General features: G+C 37.8%; 1 protein-coding gene across 2 annotated transcripts in view; it reads right to left on the bottom strand.

The window, feature by feature from the left end:
• The window catches only part of FARP2 (FERM, ARH/RhoGEF and pleckstrin domain protein 2), a 68,716-nt gene that overhangs the window by 5,214 nt on the left and 48,442 nt on the right, over nucleotides 1-15,060 (bottom strand). The window contains exons 18-26 of one of the 2 annotated variants that reach the window (XM_039320597.1): nucleotides 13,638-13,875; nucleotides 11,768-11,898; nucleotides 8,366-8,434; nucleotides 8,174-8,263; nucleotides 6,630-6,712; nucleotides 5,940-6,058; nucleotides 5,181-5,344; nucleotides 1,935-2,042; nucleotides 66-217 (exon numbers count right to left, since the gene is read on the bottom strand). In XM_039320597.1, coding sequence (XP_039176531.1) covers nucleotides 66-217; nucleotides 1,935-2,042; nucleotides 5,181-5,344; nucleotides 5,940-6,058; nucleotides 6,630-6,712; nucleotides 8,174-8,263; nucleotides 8,366-8,434; nucleotides 11,768-11,898; nucleotides 13,638-13,875 — 1,154 coding nt within the window. Of the gene's footprint in view, nucleotides 1-65; nucleotides 218-1,934; nucleotides 2,043-3,423; nucleotides 3,564-5,180; nucleotides 5,345-5,939; nucleotides 6,059-6,629; nucleotides 6,713-8,173; nucleotides 8,264-8,365; nucleotides 8,435-11,767; nucleotides 11,899-13,637; nucleotides 13,876-15,060 lie in introns of those variants that run through there. The other variant, XM_039320598.1, reaches the window with a different exon arrangement.

Consider the following 15,060-nt stretch of genomic DNA (forward strand, 5'->3'; position numbering starts at 1 on the left):
CCCCTAAAGTAACAACTTGGGATAATCAGTTCCTCGAATAGATTTTGATTAAGGTACATACTTACCTTTCAAAGGTATACTTGCTCTCTGCCCTGAAGAAGTAGACATGAGATTTAAACTGCAGTTTGAAGACATAATCTTTCTGAATGCCATCTGCCTCTGTGGGCATGTTGATTGTGTAACCAATAAGTGGTAAACTTGCCAGTGGATAATCATCCTGGAAATTATTTATTTATTTATTTGTTTGTTTAGGCAATTCTATGCTATTCTTTACAAACACAATTATTTATAAAGTTATAAATAAAATAATACCACATCATTTAAAGAATGCATATGAAAGGTGTATCTCAATCTCTAACTACAGACCAAGTTAGTCCATGGGAAAAAAATCCACAAAATATAAAATTAGCCAGCAGATTGCCATCATTCTAAATCATGAGATAATGTGTGATTCCACAGTGATAATTGCCATACCTCACCATTGGCCAAGCTGCTAGAAGCTGATTCTAATCAGATGTGAGCAATATTTGGAAGGCCACATGGCTTATCTGGGCTATATTACTGGAAAGGCAGGTGGGAGAAAAACACAGCCATACAAAAACTGAGCAAACTATTGTGATCATGAGTTTTGTACCATATCTGGAAAGACCAGTCTAATTAAGTTGGAAATTCCAGTTCTTTGAATAGGTCTAACATGTATATATTAAACTCTGAGGCAATAAAAATTAACAATCACTAGTTATATTAAAAAACATATCCATATATAAGAATACTTCATTATTCATGGGGTTATAGTCTAAGAAATAGCCATGGAGACTGAAACTTTTACACCAATGTTTGTGGTTGGATATTTCACATGGTAAAACTACACAACTTTCACAACTCCAAAAAAGGACTAAATTACAAAGGCAACCTTTTGTGCAAATATTTGCCATTCCCTGCAGAATCATTATGGGCAGCATAGAAATTGAACTGAATGAAATAAAATCAACTGGTTGCTCTGCTCTTGGAATCTTTTTAGATACCGGCAACTATTATGGTTGGTCGCATAATCATCCAGATGTTTAGACAGGATTTCATATTTTTATCTCCCTATGAAGTCCACCCTGAGGACCCAGGATAGGCACAGGTTGTTTGGCATTATTATTCTCTGTTCATGACAATGTGAAGTCACACTTCCAATTTTTAGCTGCTATTGGCCTTCAGACACATCGTGTTCTTCCCAAGAACCTAGGATGTTTTAACAGATAGCTGTAGTATATGCACAGATCCAAACAGTATTTGTCTTCTGTAGTAGACAGATGGAAATTTTGTCAATGTCCAATATTTTTGGTGTGGTTATCAATGTTTCTCTTGTATTCAGCTGTTTCCATCATTCAGATTTTTTCAACTTTCTTAACAACAATTGTTAAGTTTAGGGAGTTAAGTGGCAGTGCTTATTATTATTATAAATACAAACATGTTCAATCATAACTGCCAGTTCTTTAGCTGGTGTTGGCATTCATACACATGAAGATCCCCTACCCAAGAACCTAATTCTTGTAATAATGCAATGCAGCATAACATTAGTATTTTCCTTTTGACACATTATGTTTGGCTGCTGGTTTTAATCCTTTGTGCACTGCCCAGAGCCACAATTAAATAAATAAAATTTACTCTGGAGGAAGTAAAGAAAGTGGTTGATCATAAAAACACTTCAGATGGCTAGGAAATTGAGTTAGTGATTGAATGAGTACTCTTAAATGGCATATAGATCACAATTGCTTATCAAAAACTGCAGGCATGCAAAATTGTTTACAGATCTATAATGATTACCCATAAAGGCACAGAACTATGTGCATTCACGGGTGATCATTATGCTATATGGGTAACCAAGTCCTCTCTCTAGTATTCCAGTATATTTTCATCTTGAAAATATGCAACTTTTATCTTACCTGGTGTGTTTTGTAAAAGAACAGACAGAAATTTGTAAAAACAACCCATAGCTTCTGCCAACCATTACTATTTTTGAACTTCCTCAGCAGATACCCTGATAGCTGGTTCTATAAAGGAGGAGAAATAATATTATGAGATACCACAGCAAAAGTCTGTTGCTGTTGCTTATAGTAGTTTAAAAACAAATTGCTATTCTTGAGACCTGATTCTCTTAGGCTGAGAAATGTTACATAACATTCATTGTGAACAGCTGATTTTTGTATCACCAGTTTCTTCATTCACAAGGCTGCTTCTTTCCTGCTTACATCTATTAGCTTCTAATGCTGAAAGTGAGATATTTGAAGGGAGAAATGCATAAAAGGTACAAAGTTGATTGATTCTAAGTTTTTTGTCTTTTTACGACCCTATAATCTCTTAATTTAGGATACTGTCAGGGTGACTGAATGGAGCTGAGTATTTACTGACCAGATGCCCTTCTTGACACCTATGTGGAGTTTCCAGCAGATACTTTTTTTTTTTTTTTGAGTCCTGAGCGAGAAACATTTTCCACTATCTAGTATTGAACTCTCAATCTTCTGAGTGGGCGGAGAGTGTCTTCACCACAAGGCCACCACACTGCTCAGACTTAAGTCTAATTTTGAAGAATGACAAAAAAGACTAAGTCTGCCTTTCCCAACTTCATTCTTATGGATGTACTGAACTAGAACTCTCAGAATTCTCAGAACTCTCAGAATCCCTCAAGCATAACTGGGGGGAATCAAGTTGGGAAAGATTGCTCTAAGGTATATTACTATAATTTTTTAATATTCATATTAAAAAGTGTATATATGAATACCTCCCCAATACATAGATCTATTCTGAACTTCCTCCTTAGCCAGGATAGAATAATAACCAATGACAATCCCAATAAAGTAATCACCACTGAATTTATTCAAACCATCTCCAACCCTAGTTTCTCCAGTTAAATCTTTCTCCCTCAGTCGCTTAGTTCTCACATCATGCAAAGAATTAAACAGAATCTGGGTAAGGAGACAATATGGTAAATAGATTGGGGGGAAAACACAGAGTAAAAGAAGTAGAAGACAAAGCTATGCAGAGTAATTTGCACCACTCCCCAAAGCACTATTGGAAAAGAAGACTAGTTTGTTAGGAACAAAATTACAGTATAAAGCAGTTTTCTAGAATCTGGCATTGGTGAAATAGAGCTGCCAGCACCTAATGTACTCTACTGGTGGCAGATGTAATTTAACATCTGGAGGGCTGCAGGAAAAGAATAAAAAAATGGCCTGGCATCTGAGCAAGTGTGTAAATGTGCATATAATCAACAAAACAGATTGTTCTGGTTTTCACAAAACAAATGATTTCTTACCATTGGCTCAATATGCTAGATCTTTTATTGATGCATACTAGAAGAGTATTTCAGAGAGTGAGTGAATAGTGGTGGTGTAAAAATATACCTGCCTGTTAAGACCGAAAAAAGCAGTTTACCTGAATCATGCATAGATAATCAGACAGGGATAGGCTCTGGTTCCGATACCAGCAAACATGGGTGATTGTGTTAGGCCGATGAGTCTGGCCCAGTAAATAGCGAGGAGGAAGCTCTGGAGAAACAGCAACAGAGCAGCAAACTGAGCAGAGGAAGGAGGTGCAAGGCAGAAAAGGGAAGAAAAAAATTAGAATAAGGGTGGTATCTGAAAAATCATTAAAATAGCATGAAAGATAAAAAGTAAAAATAAATGATTTGAAGATGTGTGAGGCTCATGAATGATGAGTCTTAAAATCAGCGGTGCAAAGAGGTCATAAGGCTTTAATGAGAAAAGAAGATTAATGCATTTACCAAAGCAAAATGTTAGTTAGAATTAGTGAGTGAACATGACAGTACATTTATGGTTCCACAGTCAGAAAGCTGATTTCTTTCACAGTGGGCAGGGAAGGCTAAATGATTATTTGTTCATGCTGGCTGAGGAATTCTGGGAATTGAAGTCCACAGACTTTAAAGTTTCCATGGTTGAAAACACTGATCTACATTCATTGCTATTTATATTCCTATATTTCTTGAGTGAATGTTGTCAATCAATTATCAAATCCATTGTAGTTGTAAATCTTTGTAACTAAAATTACAAAGCCAACACAAAGTTGTATACAAACAACCTAAGTCTGGACATCCTATCCCAGAATCTACTTTTGTGTATACTACTGCATTCACATATCTTTTATTGAAAACTAAGGTATATATAGATATTCCTTTCCCTTTCATCAGTATCTGAGAGGAAGGGCTGTAGAAGACTGTTTTGTTTTCCATTCTGAGTTTGTTCCATGAAAGAGCTTCCTTTCTCCAGCAGGAAACTCCTCCAGATTGTACTATTTCCCTTAGACATTCTATGAAAAAGGATGTACCAAAAAGAAGGAACTATAAAGAGAGACAGCAGGGGCTCTGTCAGAAGAGTTGAATATGTTTGTTATGTCTTAAAAAGAAGTAATGACAGATTATAGTTTTATAACTCTTAAAATGCTGTGCATATATGATATCTTGAAGCACAGATCACTCCTTTCCAATAACATTTGCTGGGGGACATTTTATGAGAATAGGACATTCTGCAAATCTAGATTTGTCCATAGATCAAGAGATTATAAATAGTGGAAATGCTTTTTTTAATTCTTTTCAATTAAATGTAATGGTAGAGGGACATTTATGTGAGAGAGCTCAGGAGTATGTCTGCCTGCCAGTTCCATAACTCCCTGGAAGCTGAACACAATGAGAAGAAATTTAATCTAGGGGGAGAAATCACACTCTAAGAAAGGACATAATTAAAAATGGGGAAGATCAGGCTGGAGCGTACAAAGAAAATCTCCCCAAATTCCTCTCATAGGAGAGACAGTTGAGCAGCAACCTCAATGTTATTGATTGTTCCAATATAAGGCTCCTTCGTCTTGGAGAAATGACTCAGAATAAAGTCACTATTAAAGAGTTGGAAAAAATTCCAGAGGCCAGACTTTACCTGCTTTCCTCATTTTGTTTTCGTTTTAAAATCTGCCCTCAAAGCTCTACTTTGTAATGGAACATGCAGAGGTATACACACCACAAAAATCTTATTGCAATTTAATTTTTTTTCATATGGCTACTGAAATTACTGAAGGCAATGAAGAGGATGAAAGGTTAGAAGCAAATGCATGTATAGAGTTAGAAAAACCAGCAACCAAAAAGAATGGTAAGTGAAAGTGATGCATGAACTGCTGCTGGGTACCTCGACAGCCACACTGTGATCAGTCATGGAGACACTGGTATTGCGGTACCAGCAAACATGTATGGTAGTGTTGGCACGGTGGTGGCTCTGCCTGTCCAGGGAGCTACGAGAAGAATGAATGTCCTCTTCGGACTCCTGCTCTAGAGAAACCTCATCTGAGGATCCTGAAGGAGAAGGGAGCAAACATTTAAGAGACTGTGGTACATGGATAATGATAGTGATGAGAATCTCTTAAGAAGGTCTCTCAAAGATGTCATCCATCAGTTAACTGTTTCTAGCATCCATGACCTGTGCAATCCAGAATGTTTTGGAACTGATAATAATTTACCATTATTATAGAGGAAGTCACAAATTTGTAACCAACCTGGCTGGATCAGATTTTCAGTGAGGAAAGTATACAAAAAAATCGCATAACAATGCTATAGTTCTTGAGATATCATATGGGATCTCATAACAATAAAATAAGTCAGTCAGGAGTATACAACTCTCAAAAATCTGTTTTGTAGCTACTGTAAAACTGGGTTCAGAGCTACCTTTAATATAAATAATGGAGAAAAAAGATCACGTACCACAAAATTCATTACTAATATTTAACAATTGGAAGTTCTTATTTGCCAAGACTAACATTATTAGGAGCATCTGAGAGGGTATAGTTTATTTAGCCAAAAACCTTTTAGTTGTTATTACTGTAGTCATATTATTGCTGTCCTAAGAAAGCAGGCACAGTGTACTATCATAAATCACAAACATGGTACTTACTGTTAGAACGGTTGGATAGAGAATTTTCAAGGAACATGCCCGATTTCTCAACAGTTTTCTTGGCCATTTCAATTGCCATATTCAAGTCCTCCAACCATTTTCCCATTTCCAGATGAGTGCTGAGCAGCACAGATAAAACATTAAGCATCATGTGTTGATAGATAAATTGTAATGTATTTTGCATTTAAAAGAAACACTGCTTATCCAATATATAAATATACTTTCCGCCCTTTTCATAGAAAGGAAAGAATACTGTAATAGAAAGGTCTGGAATCAATACTAAAATCCTGACTACTCCAGAATCTTGCCATAAACATTTTACATTCAAATATAATTATTAAAAATTTTACTTTGAAACACAACCACACATCTCAATATTTTTTCCAATTCTTCTGAAATCTGAGGTAACAAAAGGAAGAGAAGGAACAACAATCATATTAGCAAATATCAAAATTTAGGGTGCGGGATGCAATTTATTTCTCTGGATGTTCCTCCAGGTAGAAACTTTGTCTCAATGCATCCACTCTGCCATAACTTGGAGAAGCATGAAATCTGAGTCTTCTTTACATAATCTGGAACAGAGTTGGGATGGTATGCCTGTATTCTCTGTGCATGCATCCATATTCATTTGGAACTATTAACATACATATCACTTCCTTGGCACCAACGATCTACTGAGCAGCTTCTTACCTTGCTGCCACTACTACAGTTTTTTGAGCTGAATAGATTGTGAAGCAATGAGGGACAGACCATTCATTTTCACTCTCTTCCACCTGTAACAACAGAAACATGCCTGGTCACTCAATGTACAATGCCATGTGTTCTGAATTAAAAGAAATGGCATGAAAATTGTGACAATCTATTCATCAGCTATTTTTTAAAAGCGCTGTTAATTTAATGGCTATTTACCTTCTAACTGAGGGTCTCAAACTGTAACTTTAGGAGGGAATGATCTTGGGAGACAGGGTAACAAGATACAAAGGACCGGTCAGGTAAAGGGCAGCTTAGCTCACAGAAGGAGTGTGAGTGGGGCAAGAGGCTTAGAAGAGACCTTCCCTAGTTTTTTGGGCTGAAAAGTGAATGGGGAAGAGAAGCACTTTCAGACCTGCAAGTTTCTGTTAATGTCTCTTTATAATAAAGTAGAATTAGCTCATCTGGTTTTGTTTCCTGTCTGGTCTATCTAGTAAGGCTGACACAAACTTTTATCATCATGGGGCTTCATGACGACTGACATACTTCATTAGCCTGACATCCACAATAAGGAAACATTTTCCTACATTAATACAAAAGCCTCTAAGCAGCATCAAAAACACAGCTGCAGAGAATTACAAAACTACACATTCCTAAGCAACTGAGGTTAGGGTTATCCAGGAAGAGTAGGAGATTTAAAGGTACACAAGAGCAATCATGACAGGTGGTTGACATTCATTCTGGATAAGAGACATCTGGCTTTTGAATTGAGGAGCAGCAAAAGCGCCTTCCCTTCTTGCTCCTACTACAGCCAGTCCCAGGCTGTCATTCCTTTGCCTGGCCTCCCCAGAGCTGTGAATATGAGTCTCATGTACAGTATGCTCCTTCGTTAACCTAAGGGAAGATTTATAAGCTGTTGCCCTACTTCTGTCTCCCCTGTTGTATGAGTTCATGAATGACTGAACTGAATGACATACTTGGCCTGTTGCCCAAAGTTTGAGACCTCTGTTCTAGAGGGTAAAACTAGTAGCTACAATTACATTGCCACTTTAATAGATCTAAACATAGCAGTCCTATTTGTCTTGCTTATTACTTACCGGAGGATCCAGAACTATCAGCTGGAAATTAAACATAAACACAGAAAAAAAGTTTCATTGGAAAGTAAAAGAGCATGCAATGTCCAGGTGTGGGAGTAACAGAAATTGCAACATCCACGTAGGTGTACAAAGAACAGCATAATGATAAGTTCATCCTTAGTTTCTTAATTGTTCTGACACCAGAAAACTGACAAAGTTTGCTCTTCTATTTCATACAAAAATTATAAGAACATTTAAAAAAAATTCCAGAGCCACCAGGAATATCCAATTGGCAATGATTATTTATTTATTTATCTCATTTGTTTCTATCCCACCTTTGTTATTTTTACAAATAACTTAATAGTTAAACATAATAGTTTAACAGTTAACTATAATGAAAAAGTATAAATTAAGAGGAGAGAGATCATACTATCGTAATGTTTGGCAGCTGTATGAAGAGCTACTCACCAGCATCCCATGCAGAGGAAGATGTCCTCGTATTTTGAACTGATTGGTCCCTGTTACGCCTTTACTTGTATACAGCAATGTATCTGAAAACTGAGGCAGGCATTTTTGTTTGTCAAACATTTTTGTCTTTTAAAAACAACCTCTGAATAAAGTTGTATTTTGTGACAGCCTTGAGCAAAGATATCAACTCACCAGAAAGAACATCCTTTGCTGTAAGCCCTTTTTGGTAAGTTTGTACAAACAACCCTCTCGAATAAATTCCTGTGGAACAATTAAACAAGAAAAATTGGCTCCAACGGTCCTCGCATAACAACTATTGATTCCATAACAGTTCAAAATTACAACAGTGCTGAACTCTAGTGAGGGTTTACAATTGATTCTTGAAATTCCAGTGACCTTAATATTCCACAGTCATATGATCACTATCTGGATGCTTGGCAACCAGCTTGTACTTATGACAATTGTAGCATCCCATGGTCACGGGATTGCAATTTGCGACCTTCTTTGCTGACCTTCCACAAAAGAAGTCAATGGGGAAGCTAGCAGGGAAGTTTATAAGCTACTTGGGCAGCTCTTCCCCACCCACACTGTGCTTGCATTCTGCTCATTGGCCACCAGCATGCCCTTGTGTACTCTCTCCCTCCCAGCAACTGTCACTCTAAGTCCAGCTGCACTCAGGTGGAATATGAGAATGGCCAAGAGAAGAGATGCTGTCTAGAGAATGATCAGATAAAAGGGGAGGAGCCCACAACCGAGCAATGGCTGGAAAAAGAAACTTAGAAAGAATCTGCCCTAACTAATCAGGTGGTAAAAAGACATAGTGGGAGATTTGTACTTCTTTACTTGCGGGATTCTGTTAATGTAGCAATTAAATATAATATAATATAATATAATATAATATAATAATATAATATAATAATAATATAATAAATATAATATAATATATAGTATAGTATAATAATAGAATAGAATAGAATAGAATAAATATAACATAACATAACATAACATAACATCATGTAACATAACATAACGTAATATAGTTCTTTTTCTTGTGTTTCCTGTCTGGTCTACTTGGGAGGATGACATCAGCCATTCATGCACCGTTATGCACTTCCCTTTCCCCCAGCATCAACCATCCTAAGTCTTGCTGTACTTGCACCACAGCTCCCCACCACTGGTGCACTTCCATGCTTCTTCTCCTACCTAGCAGCACCTATCCTGTTCTGGTCCACCACAGACACACAGGTAACTCATATCTTTACTAAAAAGGTTTCCAAACAGAATTCTAACAGCAAAAAAGATTTGAACAAGCAATCATAATCCCTTATGCCCAAAATACCCACCTACAAAAACTCAACCAGCTTAAATTAGAAGGAAAATAGAGTTTAAATTATGGACAAGGTATAGAGGGTCAAACCAACATTATGAGGGTCCAGGATGAGAAAGTAGGCTGAGTATGGTGGTGAGGCAAACAGACAATTGTCACCAACGGATCTGTGAGGCACATGGGTCCATTTATAAAGGGGCGGCATGACCCTAATTCTTTGATAGGACAAGGTTCTTTCTGACTAATGCTCTTGCTTTTGTTCAGCCTCTTCTCCTAATTGCAGGCCCTTGCACTAGGGGGAGGTATTAGTTTTGCCTCTTCATCTTCTGAGGCCAATGACAGCTGCTTCTCATGGTTGATAGGCAATGTTATTTTCCCTGTGTGTAACTCTTCCAACTGAATCCCTTCAGACTGATGATTATCACTCCATTTTCCAAGTCTGAGCTGACCATGACAGCCTGCTTGTGAACCACCTAGGATTTCCAACTTCCTGCCAGCTTCCCCACTGAAATTTTTGTTGGAAGCTGGCAGGAAGTTGCAAGGAGATGACTCACAATCCTTGCTTAACAATGACAACAGGGGATTGCAAGAATTGCTGTCGCTAAGTGATGCAGTCACACGACATTGTGCTTTATAACTGCATTGCTTAACAATGGAAATTCCAGCCTCAATTGCTATTCAAATCACAGAGAGATCTTTTCTACCATTTCTGCAAAATGTTGGGGAATGCTTAGTTTCCTGTGAGGTAAATAAACTGATATGGATTTTGTTGAGGGCACCTCTGATAGAAACAGTTTCCTTTTGCAGGTGGCCATTCTGGTATGGTTGCTTGCCAGGCAAGATCTATTTATGTAGGTTTATATGCCTTCTTTCATTCATACACAGCACTGCTGCTTCCTGTTTCTCCTATAGCAACAACCTTGTGAAGAAGGTACAGTCAAGAGAGAAGGGTTGGTCCAGAATCACCCAGTAAGTTTCTATGACTGAAGATGAGAATCTGGATCTTCCCACTACACTACAATGGCTCATTATATGGAATGCAAGGATGAAGATGGAATGATGGACACACCAGTGCCAAATTTGTTATTAAAACAGCGTCCCAACTTTTCCGGCTCTGTGGACTGGTAGCTGTGGCAGTGGCAGCAGGGAGGAGGGAATGGTTTCACATGTGCACCCACCGTGTGCACAAATGGAGCAACTGGGGTTTGGAGACCCATGATCTAAAATACAAAATGGGGGGTGGATGTTGTATTTCCTCATTTATTTATGTATCAGACCACTGGACCATGGCTTTTCAACCAGTGGTACGGGTACCACCTGTGGTACACTGGCACTTGGCAGGTGGTACGCGACCATCCTACACCTAATGGGATTCTACACATACCAATATGTGTGAACTACAGAAATCAAAGTGAAGAATTTATGTTTCTTAAAGTTGATCAGCTCTCTGTGTTCATTTTCTATGGAACATAGCAGTTGTTATCAATTTACATTTACAACTCAATAATGTATTAATGTTATCTTATAGTATAATTGCCAATTTTACATAAATTTATACCAGAAGAGCAGAGCTGTTTAAAATTATTTAGCTTTGGCAAACTAGCTTCTGAACATTCTGGTATCACTAAGAATAGCTACATGTAGTTGTATTATGACCAAGCATTTGAATTTTTTTATTGTGACAACATATTTTTTCTGTTCAATCATATCCAATTCTTTGAGACTATCTGGCAAGTCCCTGCAGTTTTTTTGGCAAGGTTGTTCAGAAGTGGTTTGCCACTGCCCCTTGCTAGGGCTGAGACACAGTAACTGGCTCAAGGTCACCCAGTTGGCTTTGCGTCTAAGGCAGGATTACAACTCACAGTCTCTTTCTAGTCTGGTGCCTTAATCAAACTGGCTCAACATAAACATAGGAGTGCTGAAAATGTCCCCCCAAAAAGCAAAAAAGAAGCATGAAGGTAGTTCCACGCTGGTCCTCATTGCCTCTGCAGACTAACATGGAACAAAACATTAAAATAATATTCTTGATATCTTCAACATGAGCCTTTCAATGAGCCTTTCTCAGGATAAGGTTAAAATATATTAGAAACATATTTTAGAGGTACATGCAAGTATAAGCATGATAAGCAGCAAAACTTTAGCCTAAGTTAACTCTAAAGTAACACAACAAATGCTTACAGTAAGGATATAGGATATAAGTAAGCAGCAACAGTTCAATATACTGTGTAAAAACAAAGAAGACAGCAACACAGAAGAGAACTGATTACCCTTCCAGGTGCTATGAGATTATCAGTGCCAAGAAGATCATGCTGCAGCTCTATTAGCTTCTGAAAATTCTCCAACCGGATCAAACTGCTTTGAAGTTGTGATGTCATTTCTGCGATTTCCTTCAGTGCATCTACAGAATTACCCCCAAAATGCCCACGCAAGGGTAAACAATCAGAACATCAAGGATGAAGTTTCAGCATACTTTAAGATATCATTAGTACATTTATTTTAAAAAATTCAAATTTTCTCTGAATTAAACACATACAAAGCTATTAAACGTGAGGATTATTGAGAAACATAATTCTAAGATATTATATAATTTAACTACTTATTTTTACCTGCATACCCAAAATGTTTACAGCAATTACATGGCCCTCTATCTCATATAATGACTCTCAGTGGCTCACAACAATCCATAAATCATAATTAAAAACAATCATCTCCAAATGCCAGACCAAATATCCTCACAGCTCAACCTCTCATTCTAGCCCAATGCTGTGGCCAGGAGGGGGGGGGGGAGGACACGCATGGAGACAGGTCTTCACAGTCCTTCGGAAGATTAAAACAGTAAGGATTCCCCTGATATTGGAAGGGAGGCTGTTCCAAAGGGCTGGGTTAGCCACTGGGAAGCCATGCTTTCAACGTCCCATCAAAATGCAAAATTCAAGGGAGAGAACCTAGAGCACATACATCATATCTAACCTAGTAGGATGGGCAGATACCCTCAGAGAGGCAGTTCCAGAAGTAAGCTGGCTCTGTGCCATGTAGGACATTAATAGTGATAATCAGTACTTTGAATTGTACCCCAAAAGCAACTGGAAACCAATGTAGTTCATGTAGCAGTGATATTACTGGGTGAACTGTTGGGCACCAAAATTGTGTGTGAAAGCTTACGGAGATTCTCAGCCATCTAGGTCATGGTTGTCCCAAAATTGTTTTTTCAAAGCTGAAGAAGTTTTTTGAATGAGAATAGAAACGTCTTCAAAGAAAAACAAGAAAGTCCAGTTGCCTGTTCAAAAAGCACCTTTGGGACAACCATGATCTGGATGACTGAGAATCTCCATAAACATTTACTATGCACTTTGGGATGAATACCCTTGAATGCTACAGCAGTATGAATGGATTTCCATAAAAATTGCACTCTACAGGAACCATTTACGCTTCAGTTTGAGATGCAGACAACACAGACTTATCCCCAACAGCCTGTGCCTGTGTTCAACAGTGAAGGGACACAGGGCAGAAAACATCCTGCAGAAAGTACAGCTCCACAACACAGTCCTTTCAGCAGTTCCAAGAAGGCTCCACACCCATTTGCACTACTCAGGTGACCCTGAGGACACAGACAAACCTCCAAGTGACCTCAATAATTTTCTAAAAGAATGCAAATGACCAGGAATATAATAATGATATATGATATGATGTGATATATGATATGATATGATACGATATATAAGGAATATAAATCCTTCCATTCCCCACCATCCAGTCAGAGCTGAAAAAACTTCTTGAATAAGAAGCAAAATGTCTTCAAAGAATAATAAGAAAGTCCAGTTGCCTCTTGAAAAAGCACCTTTGGGACTGTGTGTGCTGCTGCATTCTATGTGTGCTGCTGCATTCTGGACCAATTGTGGCTTCCCCATGTAGAGCGCATTGCAGTGATCCAAATAGGCAACTAAAAATGGGTGACTGTGAGGAAGGTGTTAAATTGTATTTTATTATTTTTTACTCAAAGACTCAGGTGACAAAATTGAATCAACTAATTCCGTAGCCATATAATTTCACCAACTCAATTTCAGTTAGCAACATAAAATAAGAAAACAAAAATGTCAGCTAAATGCTTTATAAGCATTTGCTTAATCTATTACTTACTCTTGCAGTCAGTGTAGTCTCGATGATCTGCTGGATAGTGTTTACAAAGTCTTCCCAAGATCAGCTTGTAGTACATTATCCGGTGGATAGGCTTAAGCAAGAAAGTGTTAAGGGGTAAATAGCAAACTCTTTGGAGTTCAAATTCCTTATAAACTATTTCCAGTTTCTTAATACGTTTGGTTGCTTTCTCAAGCTCCATCAAGACTTCATCATGTTTTTGCAGATAGTTGATAAATTCCTGTGGGATTACAGAAGACACAGTTATAAAGATTATAAAATCATGCAATCTCTTTATCTGAAATATTCAATTATTGAAAAAACAATACTTCTTTAAAAAAGAATTTCAATCAATCAGTCTGCAACAATTATTTATTTACAATAAATCTTTAGAAATGTGAATTCTATCTTTATTCAAGACAAAATATTAGACAAATTTTGTGAGTTTCAGAATCTCAATAAATATATGAATGAACAATGGAAATTTTATAGCCTACAATTCATTGGAGAATACTAGAATTTGCTGCACTTTAGAGTCACTATAACATATGACATATTTAATTTTCAAAGTGGTAATATATAATTTTATATAATCATATATAGTTATAATTTTATCTATATATGTGGTAGCATGCAGGTTAATTTTTTAGACAGTCTATTGATATTTAAATTGCAATTTTTCCTCACAAATGAAGACAAATATACGCGCTCCAGGATAATGTTGCAGGATCCAATCTGGGGTGGTCACCAGGACAAGAGATTTAGTCTTCTGAGCTTTTGGACTCATTCTGAAGTGCATCCTCAAGGATCTTCTCTCTCACAGAAATGTGTGTTTTGGGCTATACTATGCGTAATATTTATGTGATGCCTGGATATGTGTGGCTTTTTAGCTGTTGATCAAGGTGTTGTTGGCCAGCTATTGAGTCATTGGCTGTTGTTTCTTGTGCTGCCAAGTCTTCGGCTCATAAATTCCTGATAAGTTGGTGGCAAATCAGCACTCCTGACAAGAGGCCCATTTTCCAGGCTTCAATCATTTCCCTGGCTATCTGTGTAGCTGCATGGCCAACGATCTTAGCTGCTGTGAAATTAAATGTCTGTCCTTATTTATTGCAATGTGAGACTACCAATCAGTTTGGATCTCCTTGTCTGACCACTCACTTGTCTTCTTGCAACCTGTTGGCTAGCTTCCTTCCCGTCTGTCCTACATAATCACAGATGCAATCCATGCAAGGGATCTGGTAGATTACATCAGAAGTATCTTCCACTCCAAGCGATCTTTACAATGCCATGCACAACCAGGTACCACATAAATACTACTACACATAGTATAGCGCAGGGGTGTCAAAATCAATTTCATTGAGGGCCGCATCAGCACTGCGATTGCCCCCTGGAGGGTGGGGGTGTCTGGCCTGGGTGGGTGTGGATG

Source organism: Crotalus tigris, unplaced genomic scaffold, assembly GCF_016545835.1.
Source record: "Crotalus tigris isolate CLP2741 ecotype Arizona unplaced genomic scaffold, ASM1654583v1 scf7180000023658.1318691, whole genome shotgun sequence".
In the NCBI taxonomy this organism is placed as follows: Eukaryota; Metazoa; Chordata; class Lepidosauria; order Squamata; family Viperidae; genus Crotalus; species Crotalus tigris.